A 17,404-nucleotide genomic window follows, 5' to 3' on the forward strand; every position below is an offset into this window, starting at 1 on the left:
ACTAGTGGTCCGTGAGTATATTGGTAAAATTTCACATTTTAAATAAATAAATGAATTTAAATTTTCCGCACTCTCGCGGGAATATCTCTGCAATGGAGCGAGCTTAAGTTTCATGTCCAATTGCATGATATAGCCCAGCGCAACACCTTCATCACACATGTTGCCACTTGTTTGTATCATTTTCAGGCGATTTGTAATTTGTTCTAGAAAAACGATGTGATTTTGGATATTTGTGGAGTTAGGTGGTCCACGAGTGTTTTTTTATTGGTTAATTTGTCCTTGGTATGAAAAAGTTTGAGAAACACTGCTTTAAAGGTTTAAGAACTGTATTTCAACTTGCACAGGTACAGTTACACAGTAAACCTATATGCAGTTTATTTGCGGTTACTTTTAAAATGACTATAAATGTCTAAGTCCAGGCACTTTCAAGAAAACTACTACAGACTTTGACCGAGATGGCCAATGACAATTATTCGCACAGTTAATTGAAAATAATCTGAGTCGTTTTTAACATACTTTCCCCTTTTCTTTTTTTTTTAAATATATTTTATATGGCTGGCTGTATGTCATACAGTGTTGCCACCATATTATTAAGGAATGAGGAGCATAATGTGTTTTTATTCTGTATTGATGTTTTTCTTTTATGTACTGTACTTCAATGCATTCCACTCTTCAGTTCTTGTTTCTGACTTTCTCACGAGCACAGAGGTACACAAGTTGCTAGAAGTGTCACAGCTCTTTACTTCATACCTTTGATGATGTTGCACCCTCTTGGGCATTGTGCAATATGTCTCTCTGTGATCTTTGCAAAGTGCCCTTTCTTTGTTTTGTTTTTTTCAACATTTGGGATTTACTGTTGGCTGACAGAATCCTTTAGTCGTTCAAATCCATTAAAAGCCTCATGAGTCTTAACAGCTCTTCTGAAAATCTTTATTGATTTTGACTGTTTTTGCCTCCTTAGATCTTGACATGAGATTTTTCATAGATAACATGTCTTAATTAAACCACATCAAATTGGACTTCTGCTACCAAAAACACTAGTCAATATCTTTGAAACTCACATACTTTGGATCACAAATGCTTAAAATGTACCGGATAAACAATTAGCATCTGTCTGTGTTTGTCTTTTAGAGAGTAACAGATGAGTGTTAGACAGCGCTTTAGGAGTTATTCACAATAATCTAAACCTCAAATACCCAAATTAACATTTATTGTTGCCAACAAAAAATCCCATGAGAAGAACAAAACCAACAATCAGTAAATCCTTTTAGACAGATCTCAGAGCACAGGATTTGCAACAGGAAATATTTTTAGAATTCCATTTGTATTTACTCTGTATGAGTAACATCACTTTAGAACTGCAATGCCCTTCTGTTTCTAGAAAAAAATACTTTTGTGACCAATTTATTCCTAAATCCTTCATCCTGCTCATCCATTGGTTGCAAAGAGAACTCTATTTGTATAGAGGTGTATGGGAAAATGACCCTAATCTTACTAGATGTGTTGCCCCATTCAACATGTACCTGATCCTTTGATGGTTCTAATTACTGCTTTGAAGTCGTCGTCAATAAAGCATGAGGTTATTTTGTAAATGATGGTCCCAGTTAGAAGAAAATAGACTACCAAGCATATGTTTGACCTCCGCAGTGTTCTCCAGTTTGGGTGTTGTGTTTACGCCTTACAACTTTAACCGTTTCACTTTTATTTAGGTCCTGAAAGTTATGTAACATTTTGGTATCCATGAATTTTCTTGTTAAGTTTTCCGTTAGTTCCACTATTTTTGTGTCACTATTTTTGTGTCATTTTAAGTAAAAACAACGACATTGAAATAGCCAAAAACAAAGATGGTGACACCCAAAATGCCAAACTTATGGTTTCAAAAATATAGTCCATAAAACCAATGAGTAACGTCTTGGTGAATTATGTGCACTTTTTGAACATTGTCTATGTATGCGACACATTTAAAGATTTGTTTCATCAGTAGGAATACATGAGATGGGGTTGAGGGCTACAGTTAATCTGAATGAGTTGCAAAGTTTATTGAGATCACCTTACATATTGTGGGTTTTATTTTCATTATATTTCTTTACTAAGAAAGACAAAGGCCCCATTTACATATAGCCCACATCTGAATAAAGCAAGTTCATGTTTTGTGATTAATGAAAACCGTCGGTGCCTCAAAAAGCTGAATTACTTTATAAAGTTATTGAGGTTTGAATGTTTTTATTGTGTATCTTTGGAAATCCTCTCAGAGATTGGATTATTTGTGTTTTGATCTGTCGGATACCAACTCATACATATTTATTGCTTGCTTCCTTTTCCGGAAACCATTGTGGATTTGTCTCGGGGCGCAGGGACCTATCGAACAACAGACTGGAGGCGATCCCTCCTAATCTCTTTGTTCTACTCGGGGATTTACTCCAACTGTGAGTTATATTTACACGAATGCTATACAGTTCTGTATACCTTAGCAATAACATGAATATTTATTAGGGTCTATATGTTGATGCTGTTAAGAAATTACCATTACATCATTACAGATTAATGCAGGTTTTTAATGTTATAATTAGACAAGAAAGTACTCTTTGATAGATTACTACTTACTACAACACATTGCATTTTATTGCTGCTGCTGTTTCACAATAAGTAGCCACTGTATTTCTTAAAGACAGCAAATAACAAAGCTGTTATTATTAAGATAAATTGGATGACCTGCTAAATGTGTTCTTCTGAATCCCTCGTTCTGAGGTTATATCTGAATCTAACACCCCTACATTTTAAAACATACTTTAGAGAGATTATAACAGCTTGAAAATACTCTACATGCCTATTTCTGAGAAAATAAACGTACAAAAATAGACATTGCATTATTCAATGAAATTCTACAGAATTGACACTTGACTGGCAGTTAATGCACTGAATGTCAACAATGCGGTGGGTGTATATCAATATGTCAGGTAACAATAAATATTGCAAGGACACAGCTTCATGAACATGCACCAGTTGTGGCTGTCACATGTAGTGGAGAAATGTGGACCCAAACACGAAGACAAGAGCGAATAACAGAAAGATACCTTTATTTAAAGGCTTGGTCCAAGGCTAAACAGGGCTAACCAGGACCGAACAGAACTTCCTGACGTAAGACAAACGAGTATCCAACAAAGACTTAACAAAAACCAGAACTTGAAGGTCACCTATTGTGCAAAATCCACTTTTTCATGCCTTTTTATACATCAACATATGTCTGAAAGTTTCAGGAAAAAAGATTCTCTCTCTTTTTGTCCTGATCCATTTCTATAAAAACCTGTCTGAAAATGAGCTGATCAGATTTTGGCCGCTTTATGATGTCATAACGGTTTTTTGGCTTGTGTAACCATTAGCCAATCACCAACCAAGGTAACCCCCCCCCCCCCACCTTATCACCTGAATCTCCTCCTAGAGCACCATTGTGTTCTTTTTAACCAAATCTCTCTCAGAGGGGCGTGGGGAGGGGCTCCTTATTTTCATCTAAAGTAACAGACAGAGAATCAGCACTTTTGAAACAAGGCTGAAACAGAGGGGATTATGGGTAATGCTACAATAATCTGTTTGGTGTTTGGAGCGAAACACTTCAGACATGTTTGTATTTATCTGAGAGCTATAATATGTTGATGAAAAACAGTACAATAGGGGAATTTTAAATACAAGCCCACTTGCATATAGAAAACGTTGACACTTGCTAGGTAAATGAAAAATGGAAATGATTTTGACATGATGTAATTGAATGTTTTCTTATCTTTTAGGAATATATCATATAATCCCATCATGGAGCTCCAAGTCGACCACTTTGACAAGTTGCATAAACTGAAGTCATTGTAAGTACACACCAAACGTTTCCTGCGAGAGAAAATAAAGAGGCCCTTTTATGCTTTTTGGGGATTTGCCTTCCCTGTTGTCTGAAATACCTCTATTGGACTACTTTGTTTACTTCCTGTAACACAGTGACATCACCTAGTAACACTTGTGCTTATATTGGCTAGCGCTCCAACACATTGTACATGATAGGGCTCAGGCTGGGCTCTGGTTTCAGACAGAGGGTGAAAAGAGGTGCAGCAGCACAGGCAGTATGAGAATAATAAAGAGCTTTTTGAGCATTACATTAGTAGAGGTAAAGTAGAGGCACAGAATACAAATATAAACCTGGACATTAGCATATACGGACCTCTTTGATTTGAGTTGAGTCATTCAGCTCACATGCTTAAAGAAGAGCAGAACACAAACACATCGGTGATGAACCTGTGAAATGTTCACACAAGTCCTTGAAAAGCTATTTTCTGGGGACCTTTGCGGACAGCTTTTGTGCTTCTGAAAACTCTTTTAGCAGTTATAAATCCATAAAGCTAAATATATCTGTGTGAGTGGAACCTGACTGAATATATATCTATGTGTACTCTCCAGGAGCATAGAAGGGATCGAAATTGGAAACATACAACGGAGGATGTTCGAACCTCTCAAATACTTGACTCATATGTAAGTACTCCATTGTCAGTGTTGTACTGCTAAACCTCATTTGGCATTGAATTTCATGCGGATTCACACAATATTCCTTGTGGAGAGTCCAACAACAAGCCTTATCGAGATTGTCAGGGTTCTCTTCCAACTGGGAGATGATTAAGTCAGGCTTAATGTAATCCATGGTCTCTGTGTGTATAACGGCTGAAGATGCACATGCACCTCTGGCCAGGGACGCAATGGGGAACAAATAAATGCTCTTTTCAGCATTGCAAACAATCATTGAACCTCCTCCAGGCTCTTTATTCCATAGAGTTTCATTCATGTTTCAGTAGGATAGTTAGTTTTGCTATAAAAAATAAAGTCGATATATATTCATATCAGCCTCTGCCATGTTTGTAGAGCTAAAAGTAAATGACAGCCTGCTAAGCTGTAAACTAAAATGGTGACCGTGGTTAACATTTCCTACTTGGCATTAGCATGTCAATATTGCCATTGTGAGCAACATACAGCTTCTGTTAGAACCATAAGTGGCTTTGTATTCCGCTTTGTTGTACCAGTGGAGGTGAAAGTATTCATCAGATGTCCCAAAGTAATTGCAAAATACAGTACACTACAAATCAAAGAGAAGCATGTTAATCCAAATAGCTTTTTTTGATTAAGTTCACTACCTTCAAACCCCAAGAACAGATGCTCTCCCCGGTTTAAACAAAACATATCCCAATTACAGAAAAAAACATCAGACTGCTTTCCTACTGTCTCAGTTTATGAAAAAATAATAACCCTGTACAATACAGCTTTATTTATAAAACAATTTAAAAACCCCAGACCAGTGCTGTGAGAATGCACGCTTGGTGGTAAAACAAAACAAAAAGAAAACCTTGCAGCTGTAAATAAATAGACTCCCTCGTGTTCTTGATGTTCATGTAACTTGATAATCTTCTTTGATCTGCTTTCACAGCTACTTCAAGAAGTTCCAGTACTGCGGCTACGCTCCTCACGTGCGCAGCTGCAAACCCAACACGGACGGCATCTCGTCCTTCGAGGACCTGCTGGCCAACATCGTGCTGAGGGTCTTCGTTTGGGTCGTCTCCGCCACCACATGCTTCGGCAATATCTTCGTCATCTGCATGCGCTCCTACATCCGATCAGAAAACAAACTTCATGCCATGTGCATCATTTCCCTCTGCTGTAAGTCACGCTTCATTTAAAGGTGTCAAACTCAAATACACAGTGGGCCAAAATAAAAAAATGGGTACTAGTCGAGGACCGGACTGGTTCAATGTGTATTGCAAAACGTATTGAAATGAACTTATTAAGATAAGATAAGATCTTTAATTTGTCATTGTACAAGTACAACGAAATGACAATGTGAACTCAAGGTGCCAACGCGCAGCAACAAGACAATATAAAATCAAGAAATGGGACTTAAACAGATATGAAAGGGAATATGTACATAAATAAATAATTAATTAATTTGCACGATTCCCCTCGTATTGCATGATTATTGCACGGAAGACTTGATAACTTATACTTAATATTAGCAGCGTTTAGTGCACGTATGGCCCTGGGAAAGAAACTAAACTTGAGTCTGTTTGTCCGGGAAGACATGGTACAGAAGCGCCTGCCTGAGCGCAACCGTACAAAGTGCTCGTTACCCGGGTGGTGTGGGTCCTTGAGGATCTTGACTGCCTTCTTAAGGCAACGAGAGCTGTACAGTACCTCCAGGGAGGGGAGAGGGCACCCGATGATCTTCTGGGCCGAGTTGACGATCGATTGCACCTGGAACTAACAAAGCTTAAATTAATGCCTATAAAAACATTAAACATTAAATAATCAGTTGCTTTCATTTCTTATGGCTCTATCTGCAGAGTCATTTCTTATGATCACATTTTCCCACAGGCCAACAACAGCTTCAAAAAAACTATTTCCCTCAAAGAACAAACCAAACATGCCCTGTTGTCTCAAGAAAGAAAGTGCAGAAGGAAACGTCCATTAAACTCAGTGTGCTGCTCTGTGATGCTACTTCAAGCCAGAGACTTGGCATCTCATCTCGGGTGCAAGTCCATCAATGTTTGGGGTCAGGCTCTGAGCTGAGGAGACCCTCGGAGTGAAGGTGTGCGTGCAATATACCGGCGGGCCAGATCGAATAGTAATTAGAAATTATCATACGGGCCGAAATTAAATCCACCAAGGGCCTGATTTGGCCCCCGGGCCTTGAGTTTGACACATGTGATTTAAAGGATGGATGTAGAAGCTTTTTATTTATATCATAATATTCTTTACGTTCACCATGAAGTGACGACATTACAAGTCATATGGAGGAAGAAGATGTAGTATTAACTGTTCAAAATACGATAGATTACTTTTTGCACTGTTCATATAATTGCAAGCACCTCTCTATGTTTATAGACCTGGTGTAAAAGTGACAAATTCTGCAAAACAACTTTTCTCCTTGGGAAGTTAAAAGAGGTCCAAGCGTTTTGAAATTGAAATGAGTTTGAAATGTGCTTATCAGTGCGTTCCCTCACATATTTTATATTACACACAAAGTTAAACACCCTCATGAATAAGACTAAATGCAAAAATAATAAAATCTCAGTCCAAAATAAATATCTCAATAAAATATTCAGAGAAATGATTCCTGCACAAACCGCTCAACGATTACCGTCAGTGTTTGATAAATGATCGCACTTTCCCTGACTCTTCCACCAGATAATAAACATTAATGTAGATACACCAAGTGTATGTATAGTTTTGAAATATAACTTGTTCATTGATTACTTTTTTTATGGCATAAACTCACAACAAACTTGCAAAAACCCTTTCACATGAACGCCTTGGCATATTAGAAATGTGTGAGTGTGATATTTAGATATGCATCACCCTATCTTCTTCTTAGATATGCGATGACCTTCAGATGGGGATGAAGGGGTGAGTGATCAAAGGGCTTCTTCTTCTTCTTCAGAGTTCTCTTAGAAATATATATATATAAAAAAGGAGATTCTGGAGATGATTGCTTTACAATGCACAGTTGCTCCTGTCTCACTACGGATTTCTGTATGGAAATTATGTAAAGATGGGAATTTGCATGGACACTGCAAAGGTAGTGGTTTAATATAAACTGCAATCAGTTGTGCAACAATCATCCATGGCAGGGGTGTCAAATTAAATGTCATCGCAGGCCACATCAGCATTATGGTTACACTCAAAGGGCCGGTTGTAACTATATGAATATACAGTACCAGTCAAAAGTTTGGACACACCTTCTCATTCATTTATTTCATTTTCATTTAATCGTTTGTTTGGTAGGGACAATGCACAACACTTAAAACATTACAATGTGTCAAGCGTAACAGTGCCAGATTTAGCTTTGAGCTCATTTCCATCCGCAGTCCCTCACATAAAACATTTAAGAAAATTACATTTGACAAACATAGCAAAAACAAAATACATGATATGCAAAAAGTGAAAAAGAGCAAGAGCAGCACAAGTATTTATGACATGGTAATACAATATAGCAGCAACGACATGTAAAGTGCAAGAGGAGATACAAGAGATACCTAAAGTGCAAGAGGAGATATAAGAGATACCTAAAATGCAAGAGGAGATACAAGAGATACATCAAGTGCAAGAGGAGATACCCCTGTGTTAAAGTGCATTTAGCGGTGATTGTACGTCTGTTTGTTTCTCAACCATTCTTTGAGTTGACCTTCAAAACTATTGAAGGTTTTATTTATAATATAATACTTTTCTACATTGTAGATTAATACTATAAAAGCGTCACAACTATAAAAGAACACATATGGATTTATCTAGTAAACAAAAAAGTGTTAAAAAATCAAGAATATAATTTATATTTGAGAGTCTTCAAATGACCCCCCTTTTGCCTTGATGACAGCTTTGCACAGTCTTGGCTTCTCTATATAAGTATACATATATAAATATATAATATATATTAAATAGTGTATTATATTACATTATTGGCTCTGCATTGGATTATTATCAGTTCTGGTTATAACTACGTCTGAAAGCAGAGGTCTAGGGCAAATAATTGAAAACAAATATTCAACAATTACAAAATTGCATTTTATATAATATTCTTTGCAAGCTCTTGCGGGCCACATAAAATGAGGTCAGGGGCCGGATTTTGGCCTTGAGTTTGACACCCCTGATCTAAGGCATTGTCCTTCACGCTGTAGCATGTTAGATTCTTATTTCCTTAAAGTGGACCTATCATGCTATATTTGAATAATATAGTGTAGGACCATACCTATATAAGGCATATTTATACTTTTTATTTTTCAAAGTACCAAACAGATCATGCATTTTAGCCATTCCTCATTTCGCTCAATTTAACACTGTCTTTGCATGGGCTGATTCTGTGAGGACAGCACCATCTACAGGCCTGGCATATGTACTACAGCTTCTCCAGCGCTTTCCAACGGCAATGTCCGTGGCTGTCTCCTCCTGATTGGTGGAGTTGGCCCAATAGCCGTAGCGCCACTTCTGTGACGTCACAGAAGTGTACAAATCTGGATCAGTCTGTATCAGATCCGTTAGAGACCCTTTTTAAGAGATTTGGGTATGGAGGAAAATAGAGAGGGTTGTGTTTTCTGACACTTGGTGAGTTCCCTGGAACACCGGGGACACATATTCATGTAGAAAAGACGTACAAAAGTGCATTTTGCATGATAGGTCACCTTTAAGTCACAGGAGGAAATTGAAATCATGGCAACATGTCGGTGAAGAGAACATAGAACAAGCAAATCCGTCTTTATGGAACAGGCTGCTATGAGGATTCACTGAATGGCTTTATGCATGTGAAAGAAAAAAAAGGGTACAATGCCTTTATGGTTATAATTCATATGAGAATTTCATCAAAGAGAAAATATATACTAAGATCTATAGGAAATTCATGTTCGTAATAATACTTTACTGTAGCCTATGCTGGCGTTTCAGATCTCCGACTCAAATATAAAGGATAAATGAACTTACCATAAGTCTCAAAGCAGCTGAGATCAAAGCACTCGGAATATGCAAAGCAGAAGTTCTATGTTATATCTGATAAGACAGGCATTATTCATTATGTCATTTTGGGGCTTTCTACCTCAACCTTTAGGAAGTTTGTTACTAAAATGTCAGTGGGGATTTTTTTCAGTAGCGCGCTAATGCTGATAGCTGAGATCCAGGAAAAACAAAAAGGTCAATAACACAAGCGAAATATTTTCACGAAATTCATTATTTGCTTCTTTGTAACAACAGTGGAATATGGCTCTTTGTGGAGGCAGGGCTTATCTGGAAGTTGTTTTTAACCCTTGTGTTGTGTTCGAGAGCTGTTACTGTTCATGGTGTTCGCGTGTCAATTTTGACCCATAATTTATTTGAGTCCAAAACACACAAAAATAATGAGTATCATCCAATATTGTTTGAACTACATCATAACTAACCGTACAATCCTGTAATTGTATGGCCCCAAAACACATTACACCACATAGTGCACACGTGCATGTGTTAGGTTCAAGTATTAGTGTACATATTCTTTGAGAAAGGTTGAGTTCCCGTGGGGGGGGAGGGGGGCGGGCAGAGGGAGGGGAGACCAGGTGCATGTTGCGAAAAATGATTGTTAGAGTGGATGAAGAGGGCGGGGGATGGGAGTCTAAAGTCAAAGGTGAATCTTGATTGGGCCAAATTTAACCCCGAGTCATCCACAACAATTCTGCTGGGTCTCCCCAGACCCCAACACCAAATTATACACTTTTTTTTTAGAGACCTTCAGACTTGGTTGAAATTGTCAAAAATCTGTTTTGTAGTGTTTATATAGCTGTTGTGGAGGATGTCATGAAGCCTTGTTCCGATAAAAAGAACTAGAGTTAAATTGAGTCTGCAAACAAAGAAATGATAAAGAAAGTACAAACAGATAGAAGGTCAGCTGGTAATGTTGTTTAAAAGCCGAAGCTACAATTAATTTGAAATAATTATTCTTTCTTTGTTGTAAAATTAACTTGTCACTTTATGTTACGTTGGGCTTTACCCTTTCACACCTTTTTCACATTGTTCCCTGCCAATGTCACCTTTCATTTAATTCAGATGGCTTATTTATTCATTTTCCAAATTGAGGACCAAATTGAGTCAGCAAGGGGGCAAATGTTTTACATGTTTATCGTTTAATCAAATAACAATTATAATTGCAGCCACAGGAAGAACGTAGTTTTTGGATGGCATTTCTCAGCTGCCACATTCATGTTTTGCACAACAAAGCTTCCTCCCTGCTTTGCCATTTCATTTTCACATGACCAATATTAAAATAGAAACTATCAGGGAGTCTTTAATGTCTATATATATATATATATATATATATATATATGTGTGTGTGTTTAAAATAAAAACATCTCTTTGAAGAGCATTGGTGTGTTTCCATATGAAATGACTCACTCTCAGCGGGTTTAAGTTATTTCATTAAGTATTAATAACATCAAGGAGTGGCTGATGAAGCATTGGTGAATTCCTCTGAGGATTACGGTAATAAGTCCAACTAGCACTTGTCCTCAAACTATTGTGATGGATTTAAAAGAGGACAAAGAAAAAGAAAACATGGGATCGGGATTTATGTGTGCTTTGTTGAGCTTTGCTAACAGTCAATGAAACACATGTTTTCCATGAGATGTAACATAAAAAGCCCAGAGATAACTGCTTAGTGTACAAATATCCATACTGAAAATATCAACATGGTAGGTAAAAAACTATTACATTTTACTGCATGATTTGTGGTCATATATTAAGATATTTATTCACATCATAATTTTATGGTAATCAGAGCGTTTTCTTACTGGTTGAGCAAAAACATAAAGACTGGAAACAGCTTCATCTGGAGAATAAATTGAAATGTTTAAAAACAGAAATACGCCTTCGTCGGGCAAATTGAAATAGTGGAGACTCTAGGAGCCCCTCGCTATGAGATGATTGGTACAAAACGTGAGGTAATTCAGCTTGCAAATTGTCATTTTTAAAGTTAAACAAACAAGATAGTGAACCGCGTATGCAATCATCCTGTGCGTACCCATCACTTACACATTGGACCCTTGTGTAATCAGGAATGACTGTTAATATTATCATAATAATGAAACCACTACTGCTCTATACATATGTGTGTGTTTGGATTATTGTGGTTTGGTGTTCTTCAGGATTTAACTTAAATGCCTCTTGTCTAATCAATCAATCAATGTTTATTTATATAGCCCAATATCACAAATGTTACATTTGTCTCAGTGGACTTCACAGTTTGTACAGAATATCAGTATGACAATATGACACCCTCTGTCCTTAGACCCTCACATCGTACAAGGAAATACTTACCAAGAAAACCCACAGTTTAAAGGGGAACATGGGAGAAACCTCAGGGAGAGCAACAGAGGAGGGATCCCTCTCCCAGGACGGACAGACGTGCAGTAGATGCCGTGTATAGCAGCAATAGATGGCGTGTGTCTAGCAATGCAGTGTGACAATGAATACTGATTGTATATATATTCAGAATGTAAAACGGGCAGTACGTTTGTTTCTCACAGTTTTTCTGTCTTGATAACAAAGCAGGTTGCTCTCTGCTCTGCAATTACCACATTTGTACCGGTTCAGAACTTATGAAGGCATGATTGAATGTTAGTGGATTCATCAATCGTCCTTTTTTATGCATAGATTTCCAAGATTGATTGGCTATCTGTGTGCAATTAATCATCCATCTCTTTACCGTAGTGCATTGTTTCTTCACCTGGGGGGGACAACGTTATTTCTGAAAGGAAGCAAGAGGGTTGTGGAAGCAATCGCTCAATCAATCAGCTGTTAACACAGGTTTGCAGCCTTTCTCATCACCCCATTTCTTTCTCTTGGTGAATCACGTCCCAGCCTTTCCCCTTCTCTCTGCGGGCAGCTATAGGGGATTCAATTTGACCTACACGTCTTTTCCATATAGACATTAACGCACCTACACATGTATTCTGGGGTCTTGACTCGAAAAGGCTAAAAGCCCCTACAGCAGTAGACCAGAAGCCTTTCATAGGTAATGTAACATTGTCTCACTTCTAAGACATGGCAATGCGGTTCCCTTTGAAGACAACTGCTTTGAGAAGACCTGCTTTATCAGTCTTGGTGTCTATGTTGCATGTTCAAATAAATCCCGCTGGCATTGTGCTCACATTTCTGAATAAGAAGGCTCAAGGGGTAATCCGTCACACTGTATTTTAGCCTCTTATAGCGCGCTAGATAAACACACACCTGTACTCTTCTTCTGAATAGTAAATGAGAGCTTTCCTTTCCACAGGCGCAGACGGGCTGATGGGCATCTACCTCTTCATGATTGGCGCGTATGATCTGAAGTACCGCGGCGAGTACAACCGGCACGCTCAGGCCTGGATGGACAGCAGTCAGTGTCAGGTCATCGGATCTTTGGCCATGCTGTCCACCGAGGTGTCCGTCCTTCTCCTCACTTACCTCACTCTGGAGAAATACATCTGCATCGTGTACCCTTTCCAGTACCTGACGCCTGGCTGGAGACGAACTGTCACCATCCTTCTCGGGATATGGGTGTTCGGCTTTATCATTGCCCTTCTGCCGCTGGTCTGCAAGGGGCTGTTTCGCAACTTCTACGGCACCAATGGAGTTTGCTTCCCGCTTCACTCTGAGCAGCCAGAGACAGCTTGGGCTCATGTTTACTCCATCGTCATTTTCCTGGGTGAGGATTCAATCTTGCAATTCTCCTTGTTTGCTTGTAGATTTCTTCACTTCTCACTGAAGCTTTTTGTACCAACTGTCTCATTATCCAGTGACTATATCTGTATTATTTAGCAGATTATTGGCTTTTTTGTTGTTATTGTTCAGCCACAGTGGACATATGAGCTTTTCCAATTGCATTGCAAAGAAACTAAGTGAACATCTCTCCGCAGGTCTCAACTTGGTGGCGTTTCTCATCATTGTCTTATCCTATGCAAGCATGTTCTATAACATCCAGAGAACAGGGACTCAAACCACCAAATACAGCAACCACATCAAGAAAGAGGTGACCATCGCCAAGAGGTTCTTCTCTATCGTCATCACTGACTCCCTTTGCTGGATCCCCATCTTCATTCTCAAGATCCTGTCGCTGCTGCAGGTGGAGATTCCCGGTACAGTAAAACGTTAACTTTTATAGGAATGCTCAGATGAAAGTGTAGATATTGATTATCAAAAACACCCCTCATTTTTGTAAAGCACTTTGAATTGCCTTGTGTTGAGTACGCCCAAAGGTAGTTAAAGTCATTATTGGGGTTAAAGTCCCCTTACGTGTGCCGTTTTGGTTTCAAGACCCTGGTTCGCGGAGGACACCAAAAAAGTCCTAGAAAAGACAACTTAAACTTAACTAATGTGCATTTAAAGAAAAGAGGAATAGTTTTGGCGAAAACTCAAAAGGTACCATGGCGTACAGGAATTAGTTTTGGTTTCAAGACCCTGGTTCACGGAGGATACCAAAAAAGTCCTAGAAAGACAAGGTAAACGCATTTAAAAATAAAAAAGAGGAATAGTTTCGGCGGAAACTAAAAGGTACCATGGGGTCAGATTATAATTTTCCAAAGGGGGGTTCGTTCAGATGTGTGTATCTCACACTGCACTGTAACTGTGATTCATGTATCTTTGCTTTTAAATTTGTGTTTTTAGATATCATTTCATAATATGTTTCTTAAATGCTATTAATGTCTTTCATTTTTGTAAAGCACTTTGAATTGCCTTGTGTTGAAATGTGCTATATAAATAAACTTGCCTTGCCTTGCCTCAGTAGGCTAGAGAAGTGGCTCAGAAAAGTTTGTAGCTTGCATATTTTGTGCAGTAACGACAGCCGTAGTGAGATTAAATCCCTAGAGTTACATTGGGTAAAAAGCTTTGAAATGGCCATAACAATGTCTCAAAGCGTTTAACCACTTATCAGCTGTTGATTCCTGTGCAAATAAGTCCCCCAATCGTTATCACTTCTGCTGAACTATTTTGCTATGACAAAACTGCAAGAGACAGAAATAAAGTACACACTATTAAGTGCCTCCTTTCAAGTTTAGAGGCAGATCCGAAGAGAGCCATTCGGTGGAGTTTGTCTCTTTAGTTAATTGTCTGTTTATACTTCAAAGTGGTCAAGCAGGTATTCCCACTAAGTTGTGGATTGTTTTGAAGCTTTTTAATGACCATATAAACAGGGCTTTACTGAGCCACCTTTGAGCAGTTTGTATACCCAAATGACCCATTAGTGTTGTGCATATCCATGATATAAATAACCTGCTGAGCTGTGGCTCCCTAATTAGGTCCCCTGCAGGGATAAAGGGGGTTTTCATTTAATATACAAATGGGTTTGATAAAAGGTCTTGTGTTGAAGTTGCCTCCCAATTCATAACTATGTCCACCTAATCATCTTTGAACTTTACTTTTTAACAGGTCTGTACTTGTGTTTTCTGTCTCTGAAGGTACCATCAGTTCCTGGGTGGTCATATTTATTCTGCCCATTAACAGCGCCCTAAACCCCATCCTTTACACGCTGACCACGCGGCCTTTCAAAGAGACTATTCTGCAGGTATGGGCAAACTACAGGCAGAGGAGGCCTCTGCTCAGCGGCCACCCAGCACAACATCCATCTCTAACATGGCAGGAAATGTGGCCCCTGCAGGAAAACAGCAATGGCCCCACCACGGGTCACCCGCTGGGAACTACCGCCACGATAGCCAAGCTCACACCTGTGGAAAATACCAACGATGGATACAATGTCATCACCACATGCACACAACAAATACCGAAGAAGCATACAGTGCTGTCAGTATGCTCAAAGGACGAAAAAGTGCCACTCACACACACCCCAACACACACACAAACACAAGCAAACAATGTGGGTGTCGATTAGCATGTATCTCTTTGTGAATAATTATCAAAGAGTCAACTAAACAGATTAAATGTGATTCATGTTCATTGATCTCAGTAATTATTCAGTCCCAGATCTGTGAACAGATGTATCCCTTGTGATTAAAAATCATTAGTATTCATTATTATCTTTGTAAATCCCACTGTGTGCATGTATTGCCCAAGCAATAGCCATCACAGAAATGGATGAAGACAGGGCAGAAATCCCGTATGTAGCAGTACAGCTCCTGTAATGAAGAAGTCGGCTTCAAAAAGATATATATCACTGCTGAATTTATAATGGTGATAAATCATAAAAGTATTAGTTACGATCGACTACAACTCTTAATAAGCATTGTATAGCGCCTCTGTGGGTAAGACTCATTATATTTTGAATGCTATAGTAGAGCAGTCTGTTGGTCAAGTCCCCAAACCAAGTAAATGCAAAGTCCCCCCCCACACACACACACACACACACACACACACGCACACGCACACGCACATACACACAATATGTATTTACCTGCCCCATACTGTATTGTGTGTGTGTGTTGTTATTGTCTGTTTTACACTGTGTTGCAAGTATTGAGAAGAAGAAAAAAAAATGTTATGTCATGTAATGGACAGTAACATTTTCAAAAAAAAAATTGTTTATTGCCTTCCTCCAGACCCTGAGGAAGGATGGACGCTCTCTGTTGCCTCTGCCACCAAACATTTTATGTATGGGAATATTGAATGTATTGAATGACAAATGTCAAACTTCAACAAATAATGTAATTAACTTGGGTAAAAGAACATTTCCCAGCTGGTCTGGGGTTTGGACTTGACTCAACAAACCACCACACAGCACAGTTTCTACACTGATCTCTAGTGAAGACATTCATGAACTCTCCTGTATATACCTTGTTCAATGAATTACTGTTTCCTGTGGAAATGTACCTTTAATTGATGTTGTAAATGACATTGTAAATGTATGAATGTATAACAAAAATACTATTAGAGAATAAAGTAGTTGTAAATGCCACTTGTATTTACGTTACAATCCCATAATATGCTGAATAGCAACCGTTGAGATATGTTGATAATATCTGCAGACATGCATTACATGTAGACGGGAAGACATGTTCTTAAATGGTTTGTAATTTATTTGGTTGTATTGACTGGTGTCCTTGTATGTAATTTTTTTTATTTGTTTTTCTTGACATGTGGATAGTAAATATACATGCTTCTGCTTGTTGACTTATTTATTTGAATTACATTTATCCTATTAGTTTGGGGGATCCATTGACATAGTTTCTCTGACATAAAAGTACTATGCAATTGTTAAAGTACCAGGGCTGTATAATATGAGAAAAATATTTATTATGCAATAACATTACACAAATATATTACTAAAGATACATACGATTAAAGATATTAATGTGTATTTAAAAGAAATACATTATTTTCAACAATGTTTAATCGATATGGAAGAAGCACTAACTTCCAATAGAGGTGCGTCTTCTTTGTAGTAATGCAATGCTGCATTCATTTGGAGTCACTATAGGTCCCATAATATAAGCGGTATTGAAAACCTAAATACTCTAATATAAAACTGGCGGATTTTAATACAAATATGAATATAAAAAAGCAAGAAGCACTAACATTAAATGAAAAGAGGTGTGCCCTTTTTGAACACCTGTGGTAATTGAATGTGCAGTACAGTTTTTCGCAAAAAAAGTGAATACAGGACTTATACTTGTAACAAAGTATTTCTACATTGCTGTATAATTTCCTTTGACTAGAATATATTTTATCTTCAGATATTATATCATCTTTTTAACCACCGATTGTTACCTATGGTTTCTACGTGTACGGTCTTTTCTAAACCCTGTGTGAAGTGGCCCGGGACGATTGAAACTAACAGCTGATTTCTAAACGTGTTCAGCACAGATCTACCATCACCTGGACAGAGAGTGTGTTGTACAGATCTACTATTGCGCAGTTGCCATTCCGCGCAGCTTTTGACGCT

The 17,404-nt window shown here is 38.2% G+C and overlaps 1 protein-coding gene across 1 annotated transcript in view; it reads left to right on the forward strand.

Annotated features, from left to right (window-relative positions):
• Positions 1-15,838, forward strand: part of rxfp1 (relaxin family peptide receptor 1) — an 85,324-nt gene extending 69,486 nt beyond the window's left edge. The window contains exons 11-16 of the mRNA XM_079668143.1: positions 3,783-3,854; positions 4,438-4,509; positions 5,453-5,682; positions 12,806-13,216; positions 13,428-13,646; positions 14,967-15,838. Coding sequence (XP_079524269.1) covers positions 3,783-3,854; positions 4,438-4,509; positions 5,453-5,682; positions 12,806-13,216; positions 13,428-13,646; positions 14,967-15,397 — 1,435 coding nt within the window. The 3' untranslated portion in view covers positions 15,398-15,838. The remainder of the gene's footprint in view (positions 1-3,782; positions 3,855-4,437; positions 4,510-5,452; positions 5,683-12,805; positions 13,217-13,427; positions 13,647-14,966) is intronic.
• Positions 15,839-17,404: the final 1,566 nt, after the last annotated feature.

The sequence above is a fragment of the Notothenia rossii genome (genome assembly GCF_949606895.1).
Source record: "Notothenia rossii genome assembly, chromosome: 3".
In the NCBI taxonomy this organism is placed as follows: Eukaryota; Metazoa; Chordata; class Actinopteri; order Perciformes; family Nototheniidae; genus Notothenia; species Notothenia rossii.